Source organism: Larus michahellis, chromosome 4 (assembly GCF_964199755.1).
Source record: "Larus michahellis chromosome 4, bLarMic1.1, whole genome shotgun sequence".
Taxonomy (NCBI): domain Eukaryota; kingdom Metazoa; phylum Chordata; class Aves; order Charadriiformes; family Laridae; genus Larus; species Larus michahellis.
The window spans coordinates 19,815,407-19,841,569 of NC_133899.1; the positions used below are offsets into that span (position 1 = coordinate 19,815,407).

At 36.5% G+C, this 26,163-nt stretch overlaps 1 protein-coding gene and 1 long non-coding RNA gene across 2 annotated transcripts in view; both read right to left on the minus strand.

Moving 5' to 3' along the window:
• LOC141741945 (uncharacterized) overlaps positions 1 to 25,634 on the minus strand; it is a 41,082-nt gene extending 15,448 nt beyond the window's left edge. Inside the window, exons 1-3 of the long non-coding RNA XR_012586543.1 lie at positions 25,563 to 25,634; positions 4,785 to 4,864; positions 2,860 to 2,936 (exon numbers count right to left, since the gene is read on the minus strand). This is a non-coding gene — a long non-coding RNA (uncharacterized LOC141741945). The remainder of the gene's footprint in view (positions 1 to 2,859; positions 2,937 to 4,784; positions 4,865 to 25,562) is intronic.
• LOC141743154 (leukotriene B4 receptor 1-like) lies at positions 17,482 to 19,905 on the minus strand. Its single transcript, XM_074586873.1, has one exon. It carries the CDS (start codon positions 19,804 to 19,806, stop codon positions 18,802 to 18,804), a length of 1,005 nt encoding a protein of 334 aa, XP_074442974.1. The 5' UTR covers positions 19,807 to 19,905; the 3' UTR covers positions 17,482 to 18,801.
• Positions 25,635 to 26,163: the final 529 nt, after the last annotated feature.

The following is a 26,163-nucleotide window of genomic DNA, read 5'->3' on the forward strand; positions in this document are numbered from 1 at the left end:
AGACACACTTTCAAGAGATCAAAACAGTGGACAAAAGAGATACTCTAAAACTGGGAAACCAAATTTGCAAGATTTTACATTTCTATATAAGATACAAGGAACTCCTAAAAAAAAATAATAAATCTTTTTTGAGCTTCGGAAACCCCAGTGCAGCCTCAGGCTGTTAACTCTCTCTCATCCAAGATGCAAATCTTCTTTCAGATGAGACAAGCTTCATGTTTTTAGATCATTTCATAATGTTCTGAAATAATCTCTCATAAATCCAGAATAATTAAATAATTTCAAAAGTATCATTTGTGCTAAGTTAAAGAAAATTTCTGTACTCATTGCTTTGTTCTTCTTGTTTCTTGATATCCCAGGCTGGTAGGTTGGGATATTCTCACAAGGTAGGAAGTGCTAAGAAGGTCTGTCATACAAGATCTGGGAAACAATCTGGACTCTCATAAAATTGTGTGATGCAAATGGGATCATGGAACAGATTCCACGGAAAATCTTCAATAGTCTTGTCGACAGAGTGGTTACCAAGGTTTTGCACGCATCTTATTTGGGCAACAAAAGAGTTCACCACCAAACAACACCAAACAAATGAGCTTATATCCTTTTTTTTATTTAGCAATGTTAAATTTCCCCTTTTAATTTTTTTTTCTTATTTGCCATTTACCCCCAGTAAAACTACATACCATCTCCATTCTTCTCCCTCTCTTCCCCAATATAGATGAGGGGGTACAGCAGTGGTGTAAAATAATGCAAGCAGTGACTATAACCATTAGTGTTGTTCTCACTCTAATATAGTAATCCTGCCTCCTCACTACGGGAAAGCTTGGTTACTGTATATATGTAGCCTTCACTATCCAAAGAATACAATGTAACTTATCTTTATCACACATATTTTTGATCCTACCCTGGAGACCTAAATAAGAAACTGATTTTAAAAGGCGTAAAATTACATTCTTAAAGGCTGAATCTATCTGTGGAGGAAATAAAACATCATCTGTTAGTAGTCCAGGCTAGATTTAATGTCCACATGCTTTAAGCTCCATCTCTCTGCTGATGCTGAAAATCAAGGGACCAGTTCAGATAGATACATTTCTTTTTTTCAGCAAGAACACTGAAAGATAAGCAGTATCTATGAAAAATCTTTAGAGACACAAACCAGATTGTAATCTACTTCCTATTTTAAGACTGACTGACAAATTTCCAGTTAGAGACACTTTCTCAAAAGCAATGATTTGATCTTATGCCTCCTGCCTTTCAAACTGGTGAACTGTTACTTGTGATGATGATTAAGCACTTGCTTAAACTCGTGAATGGAGCAGATATAATTCTGAAGGTCATGGAAAAGAAATAACCTGCAGAACTACACATGAAAATGTGTACTGTCTATTTGCAACTATACCAAGAAAACAAACAGAATGTATCTGTAAGAAAATCAGGCAGGTAGTGTCCCAGTTCTGCTTATTTTACCATAATTTACCAGTTACATTTATGACTGACTACTCCTGAAATATTTACCACTCTGCAGTGGCTTCCATAGAAACAATAAAGCAAATTTCTACACTGACAAAATGTGAAAACAAAAATTTACTTTTCAGTTCCTTGACAGAAGGGACTGTCTTGATATTCTGTGTTTTCTTTGATAAACAGCAAAGTCTGTTTAAACAGTTGCCTGCCCCCATTCTGGGGTTTGATACAATGGTTCACACAACTGCATGTGGGGCTGCATGATGAAACATAGCAAATAACTGATCTGTGTTAAAAATAACCTTTTTTCTTAGGAAATTAAGGGTGAAGATAACCCTAAAAAAAGGGTTATTTTTAACACAGATAACTTCCCTGATCTGCTTAACCATGTAGGCTCACAAACAGTTGTACTATCACCACCAAGGACCACGCACAAGGCTAGCGATACAAGGGCAGCAAACTTTGAAAACTCTCTTTGTAACTGAGAGAAGAAACTGTGCATCCACCATCCGAATTCCTGATTTCCTAAGCATTTCTGCAGACTGACTGTGCACAATCAGCTCTTGCTTTGACAATAACAAGAACACTACCAAAACTAATCAGGATGCGTGCAAAACAAATTTATACACTAGTCATACACGTTTTAAATTAAATCTTTCAAAAATGCTGTTAAAATCAGTCAGAAGTTCTGCTAAGATCTTTGATTTTTGCCCCCACCTCAACCCTACATTTACAGCCCTCAATCAGCTTGGTCCTCCACAGTGGTTTTCATCTGTCATCCCAATTAATTCCAGCTAGACAGCAGGTTTTGCTTCTTGTTTATTTATTTATGCCCAAACCTGCCTTTCACACTATCCCTTAAACCTAGAAAACCCTGCTCAAATTAATTAGTATTCAACTTAAAATCCACCCTCAAGACATGTTTTTACTTTGATGCTTACAGTAAACTGCCAGTTAGCAGTGGAGAAGAAGATCGAAGGCAGGGAATTTTGATACCATAAACACTGTTGACTTCCAGCTTCAGGAAGTCTACTAAGTATGCAAATAACTAGACTTGTGGCTCTGTATTATTTCTTATTTATTCCATTAAATTAGTTTGCTACAGCTATTGCGACATACTAAATGAAATAAATGTCTGTGCATTCTATTAAGAATATGAGACAGAAAGCTCTCTACTGCTATATGTATTCTGTTTGATACTGTGGTTGTATTAAGTAATATCTGTATGCCAGGAGCAAAGTTGCCTAATTTACATTTATAGTCATAGTTGTGCTGTGCACAAGTCACCCTTTTTTTTTTTTTAGACCCATACTGATTTTAGCCACATTTAGAAGCAAAGTTATTCTTTCCTTAAAGCTGTTACTAAGATATTGTAAATTTTACTTTTATCTGACTTACTTTGAGAAAGGAATTGACCAAAGCCAGCTCTTTTACTTCAATCCTCACACCATATCCCAAGGGAAAAATTCAGTCATCTGTAAAACAGGAAAGGAAATGTAATTTACCAAATTCTATCAGATTAACTGAGCTTCACCACAATAAACTAAAAACTAATCTGATTTTATATTATACTGTACAAGAAAGAAAATCACCAGTCCCTGAATTTTATAAGCAGAAACTCAAGTTTATTCCTGCTTTCTAATATATTTTCTGTGCATACACATACACACACAAAACAGGCGGCTCCTCATCCTGTAAATGCATGCCATTTTTGCATATTTTCAGGGGTATCTATAGGGGGTATATATATATCTGCAGGGGGACCTGCAGAGTGGAGCATGTCAGCAAATTAAAACTCTTCTGAATGTTAATAGATCAAAACAATTCTTTTAACACTACTATGTTAATGATTAACAATGGAAGCATTACCAGAAAACATTGGACCAGAAGAGAAGGTAACTATTTATTGCTTGTTACGTGAATAATCCCTTGATAAATAGGATATTCTTTGGAATTCCTGTCTTAGTATGCCAGGGATGTACAGGGTCAATAGACATGAAAGCTTTCATAACTTCTCCAAAATCACTTATGTTATGGTCTACTCAGCAACAGGCTAAGAGACATAGTTTACAGATAAAAAACTTTATTATTGCAGTAGTAGCTCACGCAGTGTTAAAGGACGATTCACAGACAGTCACGAAGCAGATTCATTTTGTAATTGGAAAGGCTATTCAATTTGTACATGATGTCATGCTTTTATGAGGACGAAAGGAAAGGAAACAGACATCATCAGTTCTGAGTCATAGTCTGTTTTCAAATACTATGTGAATCTGCTTCCATTTGCAAATTCAAGTTACAACAGAAGGAAAATTTATGGGATGGTTTTACAGGACACAGGCTTAACAGGACTTATATTAATGCCTCACTGATACAATAGTTCAAACTGATCTTTTTTATCCCTTTTCCAATATTTTATATTGTGAGCTTCCTTCTTTTAGCACCAATATGACAAATATGCTGCAAAACCTCTCACAGGGGCAACTTGAATGACTGAAAGATGTGGCTGAAGAAACAAGGGAGAGAGGAAACAAGAGGATGGATATAGGAGGAAAAAAAAATTAAAAATCACTATGTATGTTGTAACTCTGAGGAGAAATATATAGAGAGAACATGTTGATACAAAGAACAAGTACACCGATATCATCAGCCAAGCAGCATGATGTACATGAGAAAGACAACCTAATGGAAAAAGAGCTGCTATAGAATCAGAAAGTTTTGATTCTATTTCCCAATTGCCTACTGTGGTTCTAAAAAGTCCTAAAGAGGTTACTTTATCTACTACATTTTCTTTCTGAAAAATCAGAAAGAATGCTTATCTGATAGGCAACACGGGAATATAAAAATCTGAAAGTAATCTTCAGACCTATTAAGTTTCATGCACTGAAAATGAGATTTACACAATTGCTTCCAAACACTTGTTCTCATACGGCCAGGCCTCCATGCATTTTCTGAGCAGCGCTGCAGCTTCCCTTTCTTTCCCTCGTCTCCCTGGGAGACCACCTCTCAGTCACAGGCCCAACTTGAAACCCCCCAGCCTGCTGTTCCCACAACATCTAAATCAAGGTACCTGTGCTACGTGATCTAAGGCATGAGGACATGCCTCTGCCCGTTTGAGGGGGTCTGCTGTTTATGGAGCTACAGATGTAAGATGCTACAGAACTGGAGAAATTAAAAGCCCTAGGTTGATAGAAGCATCTTCTGAAACAAATATTTGGCTAGATCCATAGCACCAGGAAAAAGTCAAATCTCTGACTCATCCTATTTGGCAGGGGTTAAACAAATGAGTGAACAAGTTCAGCTTGATAAAAAGTGTTGTCTCTTACTTTTCCTGAGGCTTTTTTCCTATTTGCTACCGACGTCTTGCTTTGCTACAACCTCCTGCCTTTTTTGCTGGAAAAAAAGTCTGAAATAGAAAGAAATATAAAATTGGAAAAATACCCCAAATTAAACATTATAGAGAAAGTAAGCCATTGTAGAGAGAACAATATTGTCAAATAGAAAATAGCATTCATAGCAGAAAATTCAAAAGCCAAAGCAACTGCAGAATGTAAATACAACTATATAGCTAGAAGAGGAGCAATAATCAGAACAAAAGATATATTGTTAATACAAATGATGCAGTGGGAAGAATTATAAGCAAAGTCACACATGGAAATAAAACAAAGTATTGAGTGAATGAGTTAAATTAAAAAAAAAAAAAAGAAAATTAAAAAAGCCCCATGCCTAGAAATGTAAACAAAAGGAGTACTGAGGAGAAAATGTCACCAGAAAGATGAGAGATGCCAAACAGAAAAGATTAACGATGGAAAAAAGTCATTGAGGGCCACAGAATATTTTCCAGCTTGCTCTGGAGGTTGGATTTGGAGGAAGGAAGATGAAGGTGGGATATTTATACAACATAAAGTTAAACCTTTTGTTTAAGAAGATAAATTGTGAAAGTAATCCCCTTATATTTTAATATCGATGATAGACAAATAAGATCTTTCTCTAAATTGCTTCAGGAGCTACCTACTTCTTTCTACAGGTTAATTAGGGAGTCCAGAGGGCGACAAGTGGCTAAGCCAAATTAACAGTTCTTGGAGGGGGGGCATCCAGTCCTTCCGCCCTTTCTAGCTTCTTTTTTTCTCCCCCATCTTTGTTGTGTTGCCTCTGGAGTTTATCTGATTGATCTCAAGGTCAGGCAATTAAACTCACTAACATGGTAAAAATGTACACCTTTGGAAGGTGGTCAAGGATAACTGTTTTACTGTTTTATGAGGTTGAACAACTTGCAGTCAGATGAGTTTATAGAGATGGCTCAAGGTAAGCAGTGGGATCACGCAGCCAAGAGCAGAGTGGGTTACAGAAGGGTGGAGGCAAGAGAGAAGTCCTTTTAGAAAGCACCAGGTTTTTAATTTAATTTAAGACATCCCCCAAAGTTATAGGGAGCCAGTTTTGTAACTTAACCACCTTCGTTAAATACCTTGTTAGCTGGCGAAAACTGCGCCACTGCCATCATGTATATAGAATAGGAGCTATTAGTATTCTTAAGCTTTTCAAACTTCTATGTTCAGATTCTCCTGTCTATTCTATTCCTGTTAACAAAATAATGCCCCCAAAAGTTTGAGTAAATTAGAATTAGTAATATCCTCAACTGCCAGTCTCTCCTTTCCTATTTTGCTCCACAGCACAGCTTTTTTATTATAGCACTTGAAGTATTAAAGGCTTTCAAGAGGCAGCTACCATGAGATTTACACATTTGTGTTTTTTATTGCAAATCTCATTATGCCTGTTGGGTTTTATTTTTGATCTCAAAACCTTACATTACGCAAACAGATCTGAATCTGCATTTTCAAAATTTTGTTTCTCAGTGGTGTTCACTGTTTACTTGTTTATAGAGACTTTGGTTATATATTAAAAATTTCCCTGCTTGTTTAATATACCTTATATATACTTTGTTATACCTAAGTCATGAAGGCTTTGTATGGTATTCAGACTAAATTTAGCCAGTTAAATACTATTTTTTTTCTATTTCTACTATCCTGGCTGCTTGCACCTATTAAATGAAGTTTGTGCAAAAGGGGAAAAAAATATTTTACTGCCTATAGGTACAGACGTACAAAGAAGCTACCCCAGGGCAGGCTAGGGTGCGAACATGCAGCAGATCACATGCTCTGCAGAAGCTGTCTGCAACCTGTTCTTTCTCTAGTTTATTATGTGCTATTACTACTCAAAAGAGGACTTTATGATACTTTGTTAGCCAATATGAACTTGTGTACAATATATACACATTCAGGCTAGGTGACCATGCTGGGCCCTTCTTTCTTAATGTATAAAATTTTTTCCTTCTGGGAAAATATCTGAATATCTTTAGATAGTAGATGCATCTCATATTTCAAACACATACTCAGGTGGCAAAAGACTACACATGTGAAGAAACTGTTGTAGGTACCGGAAATAACACTGGCCAGGGTAAATACATATTAGGAACATTCTTCCAAAAGAAAAAAAAATATCCTTGGAACCAGCTCTCTGTTTAAGAAGACTTTTATATTCTGGTTCCTCTGAAAATTTAAACATTCAGCACATACTTAATCTTAAGCTTGGGAGTGGTCACATTAAAGTCAATGAGAGTAAATAATGCCTGCAACAGTTATGCAGGAACAAACTCCTTGCACAATTAGGGATTCTCCTTGCTTTTATAACATAGATATTTGGTTGACTTTAGTAAAAACAGTTTATTTATCCTGTGAAAAAACCATGACACTATATATGCAATCTCTCCATATATACAACAATGCATGTGCACATATACAGATATGTGCACACAAACACAAACTGTTATTATTATAGTTATTATATCATTGGTTCCTTGTGTTGACTGAGCAAAAGGTTAAACAACGATTGATTAGCTCATTAAATCTTTTCTAAATATGTATCATCTTCTCTGTATTCTAGTGAATATGTGAATATTGTAGGTTATAAAAGAATAAATGCCAGAGGCAACGAGATAGGCGTGTTACATAAAACTGAAAGCTAAGCGAAAGAGCTATGTGTCATCTGCAGCATCCACCCAGTTCAACGTCCTGAACAACGGGGTGAAAAACGGAGAGCTGTGAAGGCATGAATAATAGGTCAGCAAACTTAGCTTCCCATTGGATTGTTTTTTTCTAAATGCAATGATTCATAATGGGCAGTCCAACTTGGAGACAACATTTGAACTCCTGAAGAAAGCTGTCCATGAAAAATACCTGAAACTAAAGTATATACTTGAGATAAACACCTTGTAGACTGAGAAGGAAATCCATTTAAGATGGATGCATAAGAGATGTAGCCTTCACCTTCTTTGGCTTCTCTGAAGTGTAAATTGCCCCAAATTAAACTAATCTACAAAAGACCTGTCCTGTACCATTGTGCTCATTACATCTGAATGGAAAATATATAACCAATTTGAAACATAATTTTAGAAGGCTGATGTTAAAACAACAAATCATGATACAGCATACCAGACAATATACCTTCAGGAAGTAACAATCAGGGACGATACAACAGAGGTTTTTAATATAGTAATAATTTTAAAAATCAAAGCTTGTCTTATCAATGAAAAATGTTAGGCTTCATAGTGCATTTCCAATTTGTTACAAGTCTGAGTCTACAATGTCTTTTTAGTTCTAGTCTGAAACTAGAATAAAAAACACTCCTTTTGTTCTGTTGGCTTCTAAGACATCTTAAGATAGCCTCTGGGCTCATTACGAAAAGGAGGGATTATATGTGATGGAAATAAACAACTGTTTATGTATGATCTTCTGTGTAAATGTAAGAAGTAATAACCTGGGATTCCAGTCTGACCTCTGAGACATGTTGAAATCAAATACCTAAAGAGTAGGTGTTCAGTCTGAAGACTGTTATTTTTTAGTTTCTTTAAAATGATTGTTCCAGATAAAAATTGCTGTTTGAGATTGCTTTGTGACTACATATTCCTTGCTTTTGTTTAAAACTTCTTTAGAGACTTCCACAACCAAAAGCCAAAACTTGTACTTTAATTAAAATGTGGGAAGCTTTGTCTGTAAAGGCAATTATTTATATAATTAATATATACTTTATATGTATAACTCTTTTTTCATTCTAACTATGCTCTGAGAAAATGTTAATTTTTAAATTTTAATGTATTATTTTAATGGAAATTTCTCTGTTATTATTTCTCCCTTGTACTCAATCCAGGAAGGCACTTGCAAAACCCTACTAAGTTTAATTCCATACTAGTTTAAGAAGTCCAACTTCCTGAAATATCAATTCTATAAAAAGCCAGCAAAGTCTTTTAATAATAAAATTTTTGAAGTATTTTGCCTACCTGTGCTGTATGTTGATAATTTTGTTAGACCTATGGTTAACTATGGTAATATATTATCGCAGTTTTCTAACTCTTACCCTGACACTTGTTGTGTAGCCTTGAGTACCTGCCTTCACCTTCCATTTTCCTGTCTGTAAACTGGGATTAATAACAGCACAGACCAGGATCATAAATAGCACAGCCTCTGTCAGTTGTGCAGAGGGGTTTTGCTTGCATGCAGGTCGTCAAGGCAGCATCTGTAACCCATTCTTACCTTTGGTTTGTGTTTTGAGGCATGATGGAATTTCTACAGAAAAGTTTTCCGTTAAATACAAAACTGAACTCTTTGTCCAGAATCATCAACGATCTAAAGTTTCTAGAAATGTGAATTCTACCCAGACAAAACACAAACAAAATTCTTCTTCTGAGATACAGGTAATACCAGGGCATTAAAAGCAGTGCCCTCCTGACCCCCAGCATATACCCTGAGGCAGTAGATAGGGTTACGTCGTATCATTGCCTTAGCTTGTGTAACTGGTCATAAAATTATAGCATTTTAAAATTCCCGCAACGCTACTAATTTCCATGAACACCTCCAGCCCTGGTTTCCATAGGCCAGTTAAAAATTTAGCAGAGAAATATTTCTGTTTCTTTCACTGCCTTTCTTACTATGGCATTCCCTATTTTCTTGTCAATCGAATGGAGTCTCTTCAATTCTGTCAACCACTGCAAAGAGGCAATTTTCCATTTCCTGAACCTCTTTTTATACAGGTTAAAATCCTTCCTCCTTAGAGAAAAAATATTTTTATGCTGTATTGGTTTATTTGCGATCATGTAATCGTTAATTACATACCCAATGTTAGTGCTTAAACGACAGATTTTAGACACAGATAATTAACTGTTCAAAGCAGTTCATGATGTTATAGAAAAAGAGATAAATCCTTAGGTTTTCCTGCCGTTGGATTTTTTAGTAATTACTATTCCTTTAATACAGCTCTTTGAAGTACTGAATAAACTATAATATTAATAAAATATGGGAAGTTGCTAGTTTAAGAGGCTAATCTTTATCTCCTGATTCAGACAAATCAAATCGGGTTCCCTTTCTTTTTTTGTAGTCCACTTTCAGAAAGATACTGATCTCAGGCGTGTTTCCACATCACAGTTATAGCCTGTAGCAGGGATCAGAGACACCACTGTACTTGTCCTTACACAGGAATGATGCTGAGCTACTTTGTGTGTGGAAAGGGGAAGAAGGAGAAAGAAAAGGAAGCGGTTTTGGCCAAAGCAGCTAAGCTGAAAAATAAGCCTGTTTACACTTAGCCTGAAAGTATGAAACTTCATTTTCCAAGCTTATTAATGCCACATTCTGTTTGCTTAATTTTGACTGTAAACATAGAAAATGAGAAGGCATCTCCTACACATAAAAAAAGTAATGGCAAGGTGGGACTTCAGGGGTGCATCTATTGGCTGTTGTCTCACTGCTACTCCGACATGCTGAAAAAGAGCTAGAAATGAGTACACCTGAAATCAAACTCGCCACTGCAGAGCTGGGGGGTCTGGCACAGGGTGAAGCCGTGTGGGCAGCTCCAAGGGTCTCAGCTCCTTCAGAAATGGTGTTTCCATGCTGTTGTAGGCATTTAGGAACTAAGCAACTACAATAGCAGCTGAAGCACAGAAAAGGGTGTTATGTCCCTGAATGTAAGGAGGAACGGGTGTGTGAGGAAAGTGTTAAACAGAGCGTGCTATCAGGTCAGCTCAGGCTAGAGGCCTGCTCACCTCCTGCAGCTCCCTCATCTGTTGGTAAAAATGTCAGGAAAATGCTCTATGGATTCTTAGCTTCCTTCCCTTTGATATAGTTTAATACTTGTGAATAACACCAGTAATTTTGAACATTAAAATAGCATCACTACCTCCCTGTGAAACTATCAGTGTGCCTAAAACTATTTTTGTGCGTAGAATAACATAGCAACAATGAAACATGTACTTTATAGTTAATGCAATATGAATTTGATGCTTGGGAAATGCATCAGTATGTTTTCAAACACATTCCAAGCATTTTTTCTTTTTTGCTCTTGTGCTCAGGATGCTAAATATTTAACTTTATTCAACGAATGGCATTCATCTAAATAAAATGAAAGATCATATCACCTAGCCAACCCTATGGTAATATTGGGCTATTTAATCGTCTGGTTAACTCCAGTCAAAGTTCAGTGATCCAAAGCAGGTGAAATTCTCGGTGCAGTTTGTGATAACATCTTTGTGATCAGAACAATGTATGCTTTCGTAGCTCCTTCACTGATAGAATTTTCAGGTATTTCCAATGGTGAACAGTTGAGACTTTATTTTCTGTACCTCAGAGGATGTAAAATATCTCCCTGTTTTTCAAACACAGAAAAACTGTGACAAAACTTCAAGACTTTAAGAAAGAAAAAGGGTTAGATATAAGAAGAAGACTCTGAAGTTCTTATATTAAAATTCTTCTTCAAATGCAATACTAAATTTAGAAGGAATGTAAATATCAGTGAAAAAGTAGCAACCTTAAAATGTTAAAAAGCAAAGACAACATCATTTTTTCTTTAAGGCTCCCCCTATTTATAGAAAGTTGCCCAACTTAACCCATTACATAAAATAGCAATAGAGGCTTATCAGCATTATTCCATGAATAATTTGGATTATCCTGTTCTTTTTCTTTGGTGTTTCCATTGCTGCTGAGAATCTATCAGGTCCCTGAGTGCACTAATAACCCTTAATGACCCTGATTAGCTCCACCTGAGGTCTCCACACCACAGACCCTGCTTATAGGTCCTGGAGTCCATAAAAACTCAGGCCTGGCTCTCTAGTCCCTCTCTGAGCTATGTTGTTAGAGTGCCTGTTTTGACTTCATGGCTGTACTTGGCCATGTACCTTGCTGATACAGGCCCTGACCTATGGACTGACTTCATGGCTTGCCCTCAGCCTTGACCACCCACTGTGGTCCTGCTTGGTGATCGCTGGGCTGTGTCTGATGCTGGCTGCTCTCAATGGACCTGATCCTGACTCTGACATACAGACAGACTTCCTGGCTTGACCCTTGGACCTGTCTGCATAACAACAACAGGATCCCTGTGTGAACCCACAGAGAAAGAAAATCTTGGATTTTCACGTGACTTTAGTCATCACAGAGCAAAGCAAAGCAAGGTGTGTAATGTAAACTGTCTGTTTTCTAGTGTAATATAGAATGCAAGTCGAAGGGTAGAATGGATATTTAAGGAAAGACATACATAGAACCCTTCAATTCATGAGCTCTTCTTCCTAGAAGAGCTTACAAGTAGTTCTTCAGCAAAATCAGTTTCTTCTGATTCTGATCTTTTTAAAAATAGGATTAATCGATTAGTGTAACGCTATTCAATGTGACAAATGTAAGAGGATTAAGCAAAGCCTTGTTCATAGACTGACTCAGACAGCATTACATACAGAAACTAAATATTGCAATAGAGAAAAAGGGAATTTGGAATCAAATCTCTTTGATCCTATTTTGTTTTACTCTTAACAGTTCTCCTTTTTTCTTAAAGGCAAAGGTTTTGTGACTTTCTTATTGTGGACATCTTTAAGACTGCAAAAACTATTCCTAATTTTATCAATGAAGTCAAGACCTTTTGAAACTGTTTGAGAGCACCTCAAAACTACCAAGAGCCTAGAAATCAGTACTATCACCTGGGATGAGGTGCGAACTACTCAAGTTCAAGAGTCAGGATATAGCTCAACATGTTTACTGATGTTTTTTTGGGGAAAAAAAAGTCATTTTCAGTATAGGCTTTTCACAAACTGGCATGAGGTAATTATATTCTGCCAAAAATTCTTGGTCTGACTAATCTATGCGATGTTTGAAATAATCAGGCTTGCGTTCCTGAAGAGTAAGAAAAGAACCAACTAGATAACTCTGAAATGAATAGGATTTGGATGCCTAATACACTGTTGTGGTTTTTTGTGAACCTGTCTGTCTCAATGACCTGAACCTTAAAATACGGTTCACAGCTGAAACAATGAACAAACTACCCCACCAGTTGTTCCAGTGACTTTGAGTATTATCATTAGGCCTAACTTTTTTAAATGGAAGAGCCACATGGTGGCAGGAGAGGACAGGGCATGTAAGAAGATTGCTATGCTAAATTCTTCCTTCAGTTTTAACGACATAATGTTTACTTTTACAGCATAGCTGAAGGTTCGTGGATATATTTCTATGTCTAATGGACAAGAATATAATTCATTAGTTACCATGTTTAAAAAAAAGTCCATGACTTCTAAGTTTCTGATACTACTCACCAAGTTCAATAGGGAAATATACAGTGAGTGTTAATATTACAATAACTGTTGGAGTTACATAGTACAGTTAGGATACGGAATCTGCAACATATTTTTAGATTGTCTACACTGCCACATCTTGCCATAGCATAAGGTGTCAATGGCTATGGTGCTTCAAATTCATAATTGTCTGAGAAATAAAACAATTAACCCTTAATTTTTTATGTAATGTGATACATCATGAACTGGTCTGCTATACAAAAATGAGGAGTCATATTTTTCATCTTAAGATCAACTGAGAGCGGTACAGACTATTAATCCTCTGATTTAAGACCCTCTGAACACCCACTTTGCTATACTGTATTGGATGTCAGTATGTTTCTAGACATTTCAGTACTCTTGGCACTGTTTTCTAGTTAATAGCCAATGGAAATTGTGATGTGCTTAGTTGTACACATTATTAGTACTTACACAATTGCAGCCAAAATTGGAGTGTAACCAGTTACCTTTGCAATCAAAATGCAGTTCAGGTAGCTGATTTCTATTAAGATAAGTGGATTTTGCAGTTGTAGCAGATGTATAATCTTCCTAATTTAAGAGTTGTGACTGTTGAGCATGTACTGAAAGACTTTATAGCAGCCTTTCAATTAATTCTATCGCTTAAATCACTGACTTCACACATTCCATAAAAATAATTTTCTTCTCATCTGAACCTTTTTTTCAACTTAAAGTGCTGAATCCTTACTAAGAACCACCAGCATGACTTTTAAAATAATTGACTTAAGGGGAAAGAAGACAGAAAGGAGCCAAATAGTATACGATACTGTTATCTCCATACCTATCAGTGCAAGAATTTTCTTAGTATTGTAAACAGTGTTGTAAAGTTTCTGAAATCCTGGTGGCCATCATCATAGCCCTGGTCACACCCAACTCTTGATGCTAACAGGAGTAGCATAAGCTACTCACCCTCTCAGAGGACACGGTTATGTCTCTCTAAACTGTGTTTTATTGGATTTTTTTTTTCATCTAACCTATCAACAATCAGTGGAAATCTAGCTGAGGAGTTTTCTAATACAGAACTCTTTTAGTGATTAACTGATCTGACAAGAAAGCATTCACAAAAACCTGAAACTGCCTTGCAACAGAACACTTCTCACTTCCCTCTCTGTTCTCTTTGTATACTCAGCTTTCGTAACTGAACTTCTCAATTTCATTCTAAGGCCGTATTCTTCTTAGTAATCTTAGATGTCTTATTTCTTACTTGCTTTTCCGCTCTGACTAAACATAATTTTTTCTTTATTCTTTCCTTTTCCCTGTACAGACAGTAAATGGAGTAATACAAGAGTTGTAGGATACAAAACCAGAGAAAAATTACACCGTTGTTAATATTCTCTAATTCTGCATCTTCTAAAATATTTATTATGGATCAGACTCTTGCTTGAATGTGAAAGAGTTTACATGTCTATGTAGTCTCCATGACATCTGTTAGGTCCAGGTTCCTTTACCCCTTTCACCTAAGTCCTACAAGCAAATCTTTCTTTTAGTCCTGTTAATAGAAATCCTAGGAGTTCCATAACTGCGGTCTTAACTGTCTTTAAAATGTCTCTTAACTTTTGCTCTACTTCTTCCTAAACAATGTTCTGCTGATTTTGTTAAAGAAAAAAATATTCTATTAACAAAAAATATTTGTTAAAGAAAAAAATATGATGCAGTTGCCTCATTTCTGCCTGCAAACAATGATCTCTGTGATTTTCCCTTGTGTTACCTCTTAAATTACAAGTTGCCTCTTAATATCCACAAAGCTCTACTGTTTTAATCCAGACCTCTGTAATAACTACTTTACCATGATGGTCATAGAAAACTTTTGATGTCAGCAGGCAACAAAATGTGTAAGACTGATACTTGTTCTTTGTGGGGTTTTTTAACACCTTCTTGTATATTGGCTATGCATGAACAAAAAATACTTTAGGCTCTCTTTCAATCCTTTTCATATATCATGAATTCACTTTATGCAGCATGATCCTACTACTGTAAATGCAATAAATTCCTGATGTACACCCATGGAATGTTCACATCAAGTTTCAGGCAGGGTAGGACTTCAGTGTTAATGTTAGAAGATTATTAATTTTTACAAACATGAGAAATTCAAACCGTCTGGTCACCTTCTAGTACTCAGTGTTCTAAGCAATGTTGCATTGATTCCACATAATGTTCCCTGTGCTTCACTGTAATCTGAGGTAACTTGACTCAGGTGACCGAAGCAGCCCTTTCTCAGCCCAGCCTTCTTCCTTGTTGTGTCATGGTAAATAGCTGGACACTGAAACCACAGAGACAGACTTCATAAACAAGGTCAGAAGAGTTAGGAAGTAAGAAAAATAAGAGGAACTCAGATGAAACCTCATTTTTTCTCAGAAGGGTCTGAGTGTCTCAAGAGTTACTTTTAAGACTGTTCTCACCTCCAAGTACTGCTTTGAACTAGCTTGAACAATCAAGGAAAGTCTTTGCTTTCTATCAGTCTTTCAATATAAGATGGAGATGTAATGTAGTCAACAAGAAGCATGAAGCATCACTACCATAAGATGCAGCATTTTGGACCAAATCTATGCCAGGTCTTAAGTTTGGCTGGCATTCCGCTTTAGTACATGAGAATATCCACTGTCTGTTGGCTGAATGGGCCTATTTGAATTCCTGTAGTTTTGCAATAGAGCACATTAGCACAGATGAAGTGGTAAATCTTCCTATGTTGAAAGGCCTGACGTTTACCTCTTAAAGGAAGAAGCAGTCAACCATGCCATCAGCTTATACTTCTACACTTTTATGGACCCAGTTACATCACGGCTGTGTGGCCAAAAACATTAAATTGGTATGTTTTTGTCTGTGCATACCAATGTTTGCAAGAATTAACTCTATTTGCTCTGTAGAAAAGTGAAATTACCTAAGGCTGCTGTTTTGTAGAAAAGTGAAATAAGTTCAGGTTACCATTTTAGCATCTTTTATCATTCCTCACACCATCTTCAAAAGAAACATAGTTCTTAAAAGATGACTGATTACTGAAAGCAGCTGTCCAAGACCATTAATTTGAACATAGGAGGATGGTTCTAGCTCCTTGATGGACTGCATGGTTTAAAAGTACTTCAGTACTGCAGTTGTGAGTAAAAAGCAGCGGAGAAAATGTGAGAACACATTTGATGCAGAAAATTCACGCTATCTGCTGTCAAAGAACAGAAGTAGAATATAGCTACTGTGCTGCTTTTTGGTCTGTTGACCAAAGAAACATAAGAAACATTCTCATTGTTTAGTTAACTTAGTTTAGGTCTCTATACTTAAAGTACTATAATTTCAGTGGAAGAGCAGCACCTGATAGTAAATGATTCTGAATCCTCAGAATAACAGCTTTCAATTCAAAACTGCCTTGACTAATAATTTTATTATTCCCTAGAATATATGTACCGGTCTGTGGATGTTACTACTTCCCTTTTTAAGATTCCTGGATGCCAGGCAGGACGCAGCCTGAGCAGCAAAGTTCACTTGTCTGTGAGTGACAGGATAAAAAGAGAAAAAAGGGCTGACTCACTGTTCCTTATCTATTGATTTAAAAACAAACAAACCCCAAACACCACTGCAGTAGGCAGTATTGCACAGACTGTGTATCTGGCCACTAGATCCCCTTATAGTCTGTTGTGGGTTAGGCATAGCTGAGCATAAGGCACTTAAGTCAATGCTCCCAAAAGGCTTCTTGAATAGCAAATAGCACAAAAATACTGCTTCGTTTATGACATAAATGATACACACAGAGAGATGGTTAGGGGTTTAACCCAGTTCCTAATAAGAATTATTATACCTAGATATAGGGCACAGACTGATAGAAAGGAAAATTACGTTTTGTTAGCTTGTACTAAAGTTTGTCTGGGTCTTTTCCCGGCCTGTAAGTTGTGAAATGCTTGACTGCTTGTGGCCTAGAATTCCAGTTCAGTTACAGTGTTCATGTGCTGCTTACCTCCTCATCTGTTCTGTGGTGGTGTTGAACAGTGAGTGACTCCTGTCTCAAGAATATATTGAGAAATACGGCTTCACATTTTTTTATGCAACAGATAACTAAAGTTGCTGCTTTTATTGTGAGATAATGCCACATCGCTGTATTGAATATACTAATAGCAATTAAAGAGCCATTAGTGTGGTGAAAAAAGAGTGGTAGGTGGATGGGGTAAAGTCTAAGGGATTCTATCGGCTACTTTTTGCTGCGAACATAGTCTTCCTGAAGTTTTATTTACTTTCATTTTTAGTGAAGGAGCCCTATTGATGGAAAGTCCTCTGTGGTGTGGACTTTTCTCCTATTGAGAATTAAAAAATGACTTTTTCATAACAAGCAGGAATAAAAAATGCATATGCAAAGTTTAGAGAAATAGTCTTCCATTAACAGTTAAGGATTTTACTTCCCCATGTTTATTTCAGTTTACAAGCTAAATTAATACAACTCAAATATTTTTGCTTGTTACATAATCAGATTTTGAAAATCAAGTTATAGTTAGTATTTGTAATTTCTTTGTAAAGATGACTAACATAGCCATTTGGCAGCTCTCCAGAACAACATATTATTACAAATCATTGACTTCAAAATAAGCAAGAGTAAGCATAAAAAATCTTAGGCACAACTGAAGTAAAAAGAAAAAACCTTCAAAAGCAAACACTTGATGCCACGCAGTTTTTCCACAGTGAGTTTGCGCACATTCACAAAACTAAAATAAGGTCCCTGCAACTGCTAAATTTATTGGTCTCTTATGGCAAAGTATAGTCTATTCTACAAGAGAAGAAAAAAATAATGCTTTTATTTGTACCACTACCATAATTTTCTTACACATAAAAATAGTATTGAGGATCCCTCCTTCCCTCCCACCAGAGCTTGATCCAATTCCTCAATAATTTAATAGACATCTTGGAAGCTTAACTGAATCAAACTTTTTGAGGATACTCACAGTATGTATATTTAATATATCAATAGTTTAATTGCCACTGAAGTATGCAATGTATTTGACATCAAATATAGCATGAAGTCTGTAACTATGTTTGCCATGCAACACAGAATTCTTGTACCTCCTGTTTTTTCCTGAAGAGGCATGTCACACTTCACATTTTACTTTTTAAAACCTATTAACACAAGATAATTCAGTAAATGAGCTCGACTGTGTAACCAGCCCTTATTACTTTCAAACCTAAATAAAGCAATAAATAAGAATAGCTTTATATTTTCCATCTACCCAAAAGAGCTCTATGAGTCATTAATATACTTTAAAACCATTTTTAACTATATCAAGAATTTAGGTGTGCTCTCTTAAAACTTTAGATTATATAAGGATTTCTGAGCATCTAACTTTTTTTCTGAGGGAAAACTTAGTTTTAAACTTTCAAAGCTTTTGTTTTCCAGATAGAGTCCTTTTTTTTTTTTCTGCACACAGACTTTCTAGAAATCACAAATAATTTTAATGGAAAGTAAAAATGTTGTATTCCTTACACTTTGAGCTTATAGCCATCTTGCTGAAGTTCTCAGCACCAGTGAAAATTTCGTGATGTGGATACTAACTTAGGAACAGAACTAGGTTGCCAATGCCAATTCTTTCATAACACACAAACCAAACCCCAGTAACTTCTAGTTTTACCTGGTCTGCTTAGTAAATGAAACTGAGAGCATGAGGAGAAAGGACTACTGAAGGAATGACACAGAATCAGATTATTCACCAAGTCTATGTTCCTTGTTAGAGATTTTCTGTGCTTACTAAAGTTTCTTCCCGTTTGGTTACAACCAAACTTTTTTTCTTGTCTTCCTCTGTTTGACTCATCTGTTCAAACAGCTTCGATATCTTGGCAAATCTCAGGTGATTCTGAAATCTTCGTGCAGCAAAAGCATAAAGTAGAGGGTTAATACAGCTACTGATGAATACAAGTGCTCCAGAGATGTACACTCCTCTGCCCACAATTTCATCCAGTGCCAAAGACATTTCCTCGTTAGAGAGTTCTATCTGAATTGAAATAATATCTAAGACGTTAAAGAGATGATGAGGGAACCAGCACAAAATGAACGCCACCACAATGCTGGCAATGAGCCGTTCTGATCGCTGCTTAGATTGGTAAGTCATTCTGCTTATTCTTCTTGCAACGCATGTATAACAAGTGCAAATAATTAAAAAAGGGATTACAAAACCTGCAAGAGTCTCCAGCAAAAGATATGACACTTTTTGTCTGCTAGAAGAGTAGTTGCGACACGTGCATAGTAGTCCACCATTTGCTGCTTCTGTCTCTTGAAATGGAATGACAGAAATGCCGAAAGCAATAGACAGGAACCAAATGAGGAACATGATTAAACAAATCTTCTCTTTTGTTTTGTATCTTTGAATTGTGAAAGGGTAGTACACAGCCAGTAACCGCTCCAAGCTCAGTGCTGTAATTAGAAATATACTAGCATACATGCTGCAGTAAATAATGAAAACCAGTATTTTGCAGAAGATGACTCCAAAAATCCATGAGTCAGCAAAGGAGTAAATCCAAATTGGTAAAGTAATCAGTACAAGGACATCTGCAATGGCCAGGTTCAAGATCAGCAGGACTGAAGGAGATACTTGCTTCATTTTTGTACAAACAGTCCAGATGACAATGCAATTTCCAGGGGTCCCAATAATAAATGACAAGCTCAGTATTATGCAGACTACTGACCTCACAATATTCCACGTCGAGTGGATACTGCTTTCCTCAGCTTGACTCATTCTGGAAATTCTTCAGTTCTTATCAGTCGCCAATACCCTCAGTGCTTTGCACTCTGTTTTTATTCGGAAGCTGTTAGTGAACTACTCAAGAGAAAGTTCTCTAGCTGATATTCTGTAGACTAATATGGCATATGAGCTCACATCCTAATTCTCACTCTTACGAACATATGACCACATATGGCAGTTCCTGTTGTTTAGGAAGACAGCGTGCGTTTTTGCATACAAAGCGAAAATAAAAATACAGCGTAGCACCTGACTTTGCTTTTTGTTCTTTCTAGATCTTTCAAAAGTGTCCTGTTTTAAAGAAGCTTGCTACTTTGTTAAAGTTACTGATCTAATCAACAGCTATGAGGAGAAAGAAACCCTGTTTGCTATTCTACTCGTTTGCATTAATAACTCCATATTTTATTTTATAAAAGCCGAAAAAGAGGGCTGGCAGATAAACCACAAATGTGCATTATATGTTAGATATGAAATTCCATTCCAAAGCATAAAAGATCATTGCGCTTACTGCCTTCATGTCATGTTTTTAAATTCAGCAGAAAGAAAGAAATTCATGCTTTAGAAAGATGCTGGCATAAAGGAAATCAACATTTGTCCTATAGCAAGACTGTACCGGCACAATAACGTGTGTGGGAGTTGTACTTCTAATGGTCTGGAAAACTGCAGTTCCTTAGCCAAATAATAACCATCAGAATAGTCTGGATATAGGGTTACAGGAGGAAATGATCTGTGTCAGAGAGAAAATATATTGTTGTTCTCCTGTTGTGCCAGCAATGGACTATGACTTTACCTCCTAGGAAACTTGGTAGTCAATGCAGTATTCAAATCTCGTGTGAATCCTAAGTTCTTCAGTGTCTGGCCGAGGAATATGAAACTATTTTGTTATCCTGATGTCAAAACATCTCCTTTCAAAGTCCATTTCTAAAAAGTTAAAGGAGGAACTAAAACAGCAGCACCAACAGAAATGTTTGAGTCACAGAAGTAAAACTGGAAGGGTGGTTTCCATTAAAAAGATGCACAGAAAAAAGGAGTTATGCATAGATTGCACTCTTAGATTTAAGACTGTGATACAGATTATTTCCCTAAATGTTGAAGTAGAATTTTACAAACCTGGCAAATGTAGTACATAATATTAAGTTGAAAAGTATGGAAAAGGATTGCAACACCACCACTGCCAAATCAGCTTAGTTGGTTTTGATCTCATAAGAGTATAATGAGATCAAAACAAATCCAGAATAACTCCACTGAAGTATTATATTGTCAAAATACTATTTGTGTAATAAAGATTTTAATTTGGATTTAATCAGATACATGATTCCAGTTCCTTTTATTTTTAACTACATTTAATACAGATTGGGTAGGGGGAAAAACCCAAATCAGTTGTTTGTATTCTAAACGGAATTTCTGAAAACCACTTGTAAAAATCCACTAATGAAAGGAAGTGCTGGGCAATGTCTCTTCTTCTAACAAAATGACCTTTATACACATAATTATTTTCTCCAGAAGTAACTTCGGAAGGGCTTAATTTATTGCCAGTGGCATAACTAGTTTGAACTAAATTGCAGATTTTTATTTATTGAAAAAAAAAAATAATCAAGGAGAGATGCGCAGTACCTCTTGTCACCCAATGCTACAGGGACAGGTAGGTTCTTTAAGGTAAAGTCTGAATCTAGATTATGATTATTGTATCGTGTGCTGATTATTAAGAATTGACCTGATCTGCAGAGGGCACAGATGACTATAGGTAATTAGGCCTAGGTAACTAAAGACTCTAGATAATAAGAAAGCTATACTGGTTACTAGAAGTTCTGCTTAACTGAAAGCTATGGTAATTGCTAAAAAAAATAATCTGTGTAACAATAAGAAATGCTAGCTACTAGAAATTGTAGATAACAGTAAGCTATACTGATAATTAAAATTTTTATGTCATAATAAAGCTCTAACTGTAACGACAGCCCTGTGGCCAGTCCTCATTTTGCCAAGGAATTCTACTAAAAGAACCTGCATGTCCCTGTAGCATTGGGTGACACCTCTGTAAGACTTTCTTCCTTAAAACTTTACTTTTGGTGGCAAAGAGAAGTTGTCTGTACAACTGTTGATTGGTATCAGTATTAGCATAGTTCTAATCCAGCGGTGAATGGATCTGGTTGAGCTTCTGAAGCATCTGTCCTTACATTTTTCAGAAACATGTTTCTCCACTACAGTCGAAGTCTGCTTGCCAGATGGCCTCTGGCTGTATCTTTCATTTAAACAAGAAAACAAATGAATCTCAGAATTGCAGTAACAGCCTGGGATTTCTGTTCCAAAAAAGATCCCAGACAGGTGTTGAAATGCTAAGACTTCTTTGAGTAAGACTCTGAAGACAGGCTATTAGTCTTAATATCACAGATATTAGCGCTAACACTAGCTAGGAAGCATGTTTCTGAAAAGCTCTGTGTGACTGTTGGATTACTGTGAAAACTTTAGATTGTTTGTAAGCTGTCTTTAATATTCTCTAGAAGTGTCTGATTGTTATTGGTCAAACTTACACTAGTTGTAAACATATTTTATGGGAAACTTAACAAATATTTCCACCAAAAAGGGAAGCAGTGTAGTATGTTCAATAACATGCTAAACAACTCAGTACCTTACTCATTCTAGTGACCAAACATGGGTGGGGCTCTTAAGGTATGGACATGCAGTTGGACTTCTGACCTCATAAACTCTGGTCTAATTCTATTAACAGCAGTGAAATTAGGCTGCATTTCTGTGTTAAAAAAGAAAAAAAAAAGGCTAAACCTATCATGTTTTTTGTGTGCATGCATATTATATGTAGTGCAACAGTTCGTTATTAACATGGGAAACTGTCTGTTATCTTTAGATTCAAATAACTTCTGAAAACTCTCCAAGCTCAAGAATTCTGTGCTACTGCAAAGAAACAGTTTTAATAGAATTTGCTTTGGATTAAATATTAAGGGTGCATTTCATCCATCCTTCAGATTATTTATTTTTCTTTGTATATATGCATGAGCTTCCCTCTGGTGGATGGTCTGTAATTTACACTACTACTGAGCATTTTCAGACATCTTTGGACCGCTAAATGTAAATGATAATGATATTTCCAGCTTTTGCATGTTTATTTTGAGAATTAGAATTTCACTACAAGATGCTGAGAGTCTTTGTGCTAAAAGCCTCTGCTCAAAGTGCATCCACCCCTCCACACAGTAGGAGCATGCCTGTAACATTTACAGAGTACTTGATGCATGGGAAATCCAGATTGCATAACTTGTATAAGTAGCTGTACCAAAAAGTCTTTTAAAATCCTCTCTAATTTTGTCTTTAGAAGGATCCCCTGGATGTTTATCAACTAAGTTTGTAGAATAATGATCACCAAGTATCATGTATCTGCTGAGACGCTGGGAACTGATGTTAGTAACCTTGTTTGCCTGCTAATGCTAAAGGGAGGAAGTTACCAGTCTAAACCCCTTAGTTCTTCAGCCTTGAAACAAGGCAGTGTTTGCAGGATTGGTATAGCCGTCTTACAAGCAGCTCAATTCAATGGTCCTAATGACACCGTGAAAGTGGCACACTTTGCCTTGATCAGAGAATTACGGGCTAGTTCATAGCTGATCTAAATGCTGCCTCCTTGATTACAGGAGGGTGTCCTATATAAATGGGATTTCACGATGGTGCGCAGCAGCTAATAATGTCTCTGCTCTGCAACTACTTCAAAGGAAAGTGCAATGTAGGAAGAGTCACGTACCAGACATTTCTAAGCTCTTGCAAACACTGTTTGTGTCAGCAGCCCAGGAGGTAGCAAGTAAGAACACTCTCAGTGCTTCTTTATCACCAGGGAAAATAACTTAGCGAAGAGCCACCCTGGGATCAGTTCCAGAACATAATAAAAGATGTGTACCTTGCACTATAAATAGAAAATCTGGAATATTCTTTGCTGTGTGCATTGTTGTTAATCAGTCTTCTAATAATATTACAGAACTATATCCCTTACCCAGCTCAGTAGCAAGTAATGATAGTTTTATACAACTGGACAGAGAAAAGATTTTCTGTTTATGTTCAGGGAAAACTGCTTTAGAACTTGTGATAGGAGGAGTGCTTACAAGGCACCTGTTGTACGTGCATCAGTACATGCTTACATGTTGGTACCTTTCTTACCCGAACAGAATGATCACAGACAATCAGAACAAGTTTCCAGCAGTTGTGAAACTATTCAAGTAGATGGTGAAATACTTTTCTTGTACAACAAGACATACTAGGTTCATAAGAGTAGAGGTGCTAATTAAGATAGTGGAGATAATTAAGGTAATTCTGACTCTAAACAGGAATATGAATAACAATTATTCAGAGATTATGGAAAAACTTAAAAATATTTTTTCTCAACATTATTATGAACATATATAGTTTTAATGTCCTGTTATTCATAGTACAAGCTTTCAAACAGTAAATGTACAGATTTGTTACAATTTAAGGTGAGACTTTGGCCTGTTCTAAATCAGCTGTCGCTAAGTTGCTATTTGTACATACACAAACTGTTGCTAGCCAAAATCCTTATCTACACAAGCATATCTGTCCCCTCAATTGCTACTGGGTAAATCAAATACATTGTTTACATACTCTTCCTTGAGTAATAAATTACCGATGACAAATACTGCTTGGATGATTTGCTGCCAAAAGTTATGTGATTTTTCTTTATTGTTTAGCTAAACCTACTGTCATTCCTACCTCGTTTGCAGGGATTGCATGTAATATTACTATAGGATCAATGTCTCTATTTGCTATTCAGCAGTGTAATGAAAGAAAGTCTTTAGATGTGCATCTCTTAGTGAAGGATCTCTGATGAAAAAAAACAAACCCGTACTTTGCTGTGCATGTGCTGTGCTACAGATGGTACCTGTTGCTCTGCACGTAAACGGCATACGCTCTTTCCTATGGCATACTCTTACGTAAAAGGATCTGCCTGTGTAGTTACGTATTTTCAACACGGGGCGGCACTGGGGAACCATCTGTTGGTTTTTTGGCTAAGACTGTGGGCCATGGAGGTGTAGCCTCTCTCTGCTCATGGTGCATGGAGTTCAATGCTGAGACCCATAGAACCGATTCTTTTGCGTAAGAAGGTTAGAGGATTGTGACTTAAATTTCAATAGTTTCTAATTTATTGATAATTTTATAGATAAAAATCACAATGTCTTTTCTGTCTTGCGGATCACATTATTTTCTAAATACTTATATTTCTAGCTCTCTTAGTTCTGTGTTGATATATGTCCATTTCCAATGTTATAATCTGCTGTAACTAAAATAATAAGGGCAGCTCCCTCCGCAACAAAAATAGCTTGGAGTCTGATTTAATTTTCTGTGCCTCTGAACTAACAAAGTTTTGAAAGTTTGGCAATGATATTAACAATTGTTCCTTCAGTGGAGCGTGTTCTTGTAGTCTCTCTGAAAAGCTGATCAAATTGCAATCTCTCATCTTGTGAAACAACCCTGCTCAGCAGATTTGAGCAGCTTCCAAGTCTTATCTAATTCCTTTAATACACAAGCATTGAGCCACTAGCTTGGGGCTTAGTGTGACAGGAAGTCTTGATTTTCTGGCCTTACATCAGGAGACCGGTTAACTGTGCTGAAAGCAGAAAGATTGTACTAATTTTATGAGGAATTAAAAGATTTTATCCTGCTCTGTAGCAGCCACTACAGGTGTGTTAGCTAAAGAAACTTGTAGTGGAACACTTATGCCCTCAGTCACTTAGTAATTAGCATACCTGGAATGTTGTTCTGCATCGCTAGAGACGTTAGCATGTTGTACTGTGCTGCTATTCAGAATGATCTTGTCCAAGCATTCTTAATCTGAAATAAAAAGGTAGTCAGGATTGATTCTGAGATACCACATACAGCTACAGGAACAGCTATTTACTAAACGCACACACAATATATTGAATGGAAAAAAGGTAAGATACGCAATCTTCAGGCACAGGTAATTTCCTGTCACTCTGTAATGTGATCTATTGGTTCTGTAGAACTGTTATTTAATATCAGAAATGGCCGTGAATAATGATTACTTCTCCACTAAATGAAGCAAGTGTTTTCACTGGCAGGAAGTGCTAACACCATTTTCTTCTTAAAAATCTAACTACTTATGGATGCTAATAGAATGTAAGGCTAACAGACTCTAAAGTCGTCCAATCTCATATTATCCTTACATTTGCCTCTTGAGCCTAATAACATGATCTGGGTTTAGGCATTTGTATTTCTTATGCTGAGTCAGACCAAAAAGTCCTTTTAGCCCAGTATCTTGTCTCTGCTGGCAGCCAAAAGCAGGTGCCTAAGGAAGAATAAAAGAACGAGCCACGTGTGACTATACTT

Coding starts and splice junctions, on each gene's coding strand:
- LOC141743154 (XM_074586873.1), bottom strand. CDS start 19,806: ATGAGTCAAGCTGAGGAAAGCAGTATCCACTCGACGTGGAATATTGTG.